At 44.1% G+C, this 3,909-nt stretch overlaps 1 protein-coding gene across 1 annotated transcript; it reads right to left on the reverse strand.

The window, feature by feature from the left end:
* Positions 1–433: 433 nt before the first annotated feature.
* On the reverse strand, positions 434–3,663 carry LOC147607707 (Ribosomal protein L3 family protein). Its single transcript, XM_086790381.1, has 2 exons — positions 2,898–3,663; positions 434–1,128 (listed from the first exon to the last, which is right to left on the reverse strand). The coding sequence occupies exons 1-2, from the start codon at positions 3,517–3,519 to the stop codon at positions 839–841; spliced, it is 912 nt and encodes a 303-aa protein (XP_086646507.1). The 5' UTR covers positions 3,520–3,663; the 3' UTR covers positions 434–838.
* Between the last annotated feature and the right edge of the window lie 246 nt (positions 3,664–3,909).

Consider the following 3,909-nt stretch of genomic DNA (forward strand, 5'->3'; position numbering starts at 1 on the left):
GCTCAGTAACAACCAGCTGGAACACTTCCACTACGAAAGTTAGTGCATTCAGAGCTGTTAGGAGTACAGAGCATCTTTTATCCAGGCCTGAAGTAAGGCCTTGTTTTCTTTAATCTGTTAGGCCATTTATACTTCCAAACAAGCCAGGGTTTTCTCAGAAATTCATTTCCATCACCCACATTTTCTATACAACTGCTTTGTTGCCTTCGCTAGACGTAGCTTGCTTTATAGTTTGGCCTTAGTTCAATAAATTTTGAAGGTTTCACTGCATAAGCGCATGCGAATATTTATTTCTATCCTCTCCCATTTCTTCCACTGCTCTCACGCACAAAACATGTCTAGAAAAACAAACATCACTGGTTGCAAGAAAACACAGAACATTCCCAGCCAATGCGATAACCAGGGAGTTGGACAGAACTCCATCATGGACGGTTTGGATAAGCCCTCAAAGCTGACAGGCAGGGTTTGGTCCATAACCAGCCTCAAATAGGTGGAACATTAAGAGCGATACAAATCTTCTGTTGACACATAAAGCTTAACTTCTTCCTACATCAAACAAATCCGAAGGCCAAGTACATGCGACTCACTTGTTTTGTTCCACTAATCAAACCAAACACGAGCAAAGATGTGATAAGTAGGTACAATATGTGGGAATCTTGCCCTGTATGCATTCCCAGCAGAAAAAAGTACCTCTATACAGAGCTATCTTAATACACCAAAACAGAGGGAAAGGAAAAAAGAGGTGCCTTTTGAATTAGCCATGGTCAACCGTAGCATCACAGGGATGAGAAAACCCCCTTCTGCTCATGAGCTTTCTTAGATCAATTCATTGGTACACTTAGTTCTTGGGGATGTTCTTGCCAACAATTTTGGCAGGTGCAATTCGTAGGAGGTTTCCAGACTTTCCAGGAACAGCCCCTTTTACAATAAGAGTCCGTAGTTCAGTGTCCACTTTTATCACTTCTAGCTTTCTTATCTTTGTCTTGGTTCCACCGAGCCTCCCAGGCATCTTCTTTCCCGGGTAGACACGACCAGGAGTAGTTCCCGCTCCAATAGAACCCAGCTGTCTGTGGCTTTTAGAGCCATGAGACATTGGTCCTCTTGCAAAATTGTGTCGTTTGATTCCACCTGCAGAGGAAAAGTACAAAATCAAGCCCTTCTAGTCACTTCAAATACAGCCTTAAAAAGAAAATGAATACGATAATGAAGGCAAATACGAAAAAGCATAATACGAATCAGCACAACTATTTTCTTCGGAGCCCACAACTTCAACCTTGACAGGGCAGAGTCCTTTGCGGAGCAAAGCCAGACTGACCGGGAGCATGGGGTTAAGGTTACGCACAAGAATTAGAATCTATATACAAGATGGAGATAAGGACATCTGATACAAGTACTTTAGTCAAGATCAGATGGCATTTGCAATGTGCCCAGGCCAGTGACCGCATGGGTGACACGAGAAAAGGCACCAAATCCCTACAGACAAATCAAGTGCGTAGATTTGGGGTGACTGCCCAATATCAGCAGCAGGTTTTCAGCCACCCAAGTATGTTTGCCAAGGAAAAACAGTTAGGGGACAGAAGTCCAGCAAGCAGGCATAGGCCCTACATGCATAATCAAGATCAAAACTGATCATTTTCAGCCTAAAATTTGTAAACTAGAAAAGAAGCCAATCAGGTAAACTGGTCGCTTATGCTCATATCATATTAGTTACAAACATGTAAAACTGATGTCAGATTCTGAGGTCTTCAGCCAGGAGAGATCGCCCACGGAAGGTGATCAAATGTGCAAATAAGTCATTGCAAGCAAGCTCCACGAGCAATAAAAAGACTCTTTGGAGAGTGAACCACTACCACCACCGCCCCTCTCTCCCAACCTTCCCTTTCCTCCTTTCTTCATAATGAGAGAAGAAAGCCAACACATCAAAAATGGAAAAGTATAATATATGTAACGGAATCCAACATATCTGATCCATCCAATGGCCTACTGTTTTGATGGTAGCTTCATTGCTCTGCTAGGCTTCAAAACATTGTCACAAAAAAACAACCGTCTAGTACACTGATTCAGTTTTCTCAAGGTGGTTATTATCTCTGACTGTCTTTAAGAGTGCCTGGACTTATCTATTGTTGTTAACACAGCCAGAATTAACTAGGATCATCATGTATCGACTGTCGAACCTAGAACCACTTCTGTCCTTTGCAGGCCTCACCTTTCTACTGTTCCAACCATAATACTCACAAGCTTCAAGCACAACACTTTTCTTGGTTACCCAACCATGGGGCCAAAATACAAATCCAGTATTTGTTGCACTTGTTTAACTCCTTTAGATGTAAGTTTTTTTTTCCCATGAGTAGAAGTCATGAGTAGACCCTTCTATAGTTGCAAGGTTAGCTACTCGCCCAGAGATTTGAACTTGAGAAACTCTGCCACCAACCTCCCCTCCACCCCACCTGAGAGTCACAAGCCCTCCCTGCTGGGCCATGCATTTATTAGCTTGTTTGATGTAAGTACCTAGGCAAATACAGCAACAAATTTTCACTGCCAAAAAGAAAAACTCTTCCACAGGACTCTCTGCTGGCCATGAACCTAGCTAAGCCACAGCCACATGCATCCACAACACCTCTGCATCAAGGGAACAACTGTGCCTGGTTTTGCATGAGATAAGAGCCTAGTTACAGCCACTTGGATGTTAAATCCTACTTTAAGGCAAGTTTAACATTGCATATATAGATATATATATGTATATAGATATGTATATGTATATATGTCTCTGTGTGTGTGTGTGTGTGTGTGTGTGTGTGTGTGTGTGTAATAGCTACAATGTATACCTTTTGATGGCCAATTTAGCACCAAGCTCTACTATTCCAATGATTAAGGCGTGTAAGAGACTGAGATCTGACCTTGGAAGCCCTTTCCAATCGATTTCCCGGAAACGTCAACAAGGTCGCCCTCTTTGAAGATCTCCTCGAGGTTGAGCCTCTGACCGGGCTCGAAATTCTCGACAGAGGTAAGCCGAAACTCTTGGAGATGTCGCAAGGGGATGGCCCCGACCTTGTTGAGATGCCCCATCTCGGGTTTGGTCAGCTTCCTGTCCCTAACTCGCCTATAGCCAATTTGCACAGAGTTGTATCCATCTGTAAGGTCTGTCTTGATCTGAGTGACAATGTTTCCTTCGCGGAATCCGATCACTGTCACCGGGATGGCCTTCCCGACCTCTGTGAAGTAAGTCATCATCCCCACCTTGGTCCCCATAAGCCCCACACCAGCTTCATAGCTCATGGATATGGTGGTGGTGGTGGCCCTTTTGGAGCCACGCAGAGACAGGCCCCTGAAAGCCGTCGCTATGGAGGCCACTTTCGCAGAGGACCTGCACGCACGCAGGCCTTGGAATGATGGAACGCATACGGACCTTGTGGAGGAGACGATACAGGAGGCACTTTGCTTCTGCGTTGAAGAGGATGTTGATGACGAAGAGGCCACTGCAATAGAAGAGATGGAGGAAACTGTCGCTGCCGCGGCCATCTCCACTCAGCTTTCCCCACAGCTTCCCTCACTCAAAACTGAATCAACTGAGAGGATAAGGCTATGGCGATGAGGCCTGTACACATTGGGCGGGGGTATTGGGCGGAAGGGAAAAGGGAGTCACGAACGCTAGAAAAAAACCCAGGTTTAGGGTATTTCCAGCTCCTCTAATTTAAAAATACCTCGAAAAATGCTTGGGTAGCTGTATTGGCCTTTATAGAACGCTCTTCATTTTGAAGGCTCAGCTAAATTTTGCAACAGTGATAGTTCACTATATGTCTCCGTTTCTATCATTAGCTGAATCTTGTACAAACATAAAACCGTGCAGTTTTACTTATAAATATATTGAATTGATCGAACGAACATGAATCTGTAAACATATTTGGAAAG

Source organism: Cibotium barometz, chromosome 55 (genome assembly GCF_041138505.1).
Source record: "Cibotium barometz isolate CiBa-2024 chromosome 55, ASM4113850v1, whole genome shotgun sequence".
In the NCBI taxonomy this organism is placed as follows: domain Eukaryota; kingdom Viridiplantae; phylum Streptophyta; class Polypodiopsida; order Cyatheales; family Cibotiaceae; genus Cibotium; species Cibotium barometz.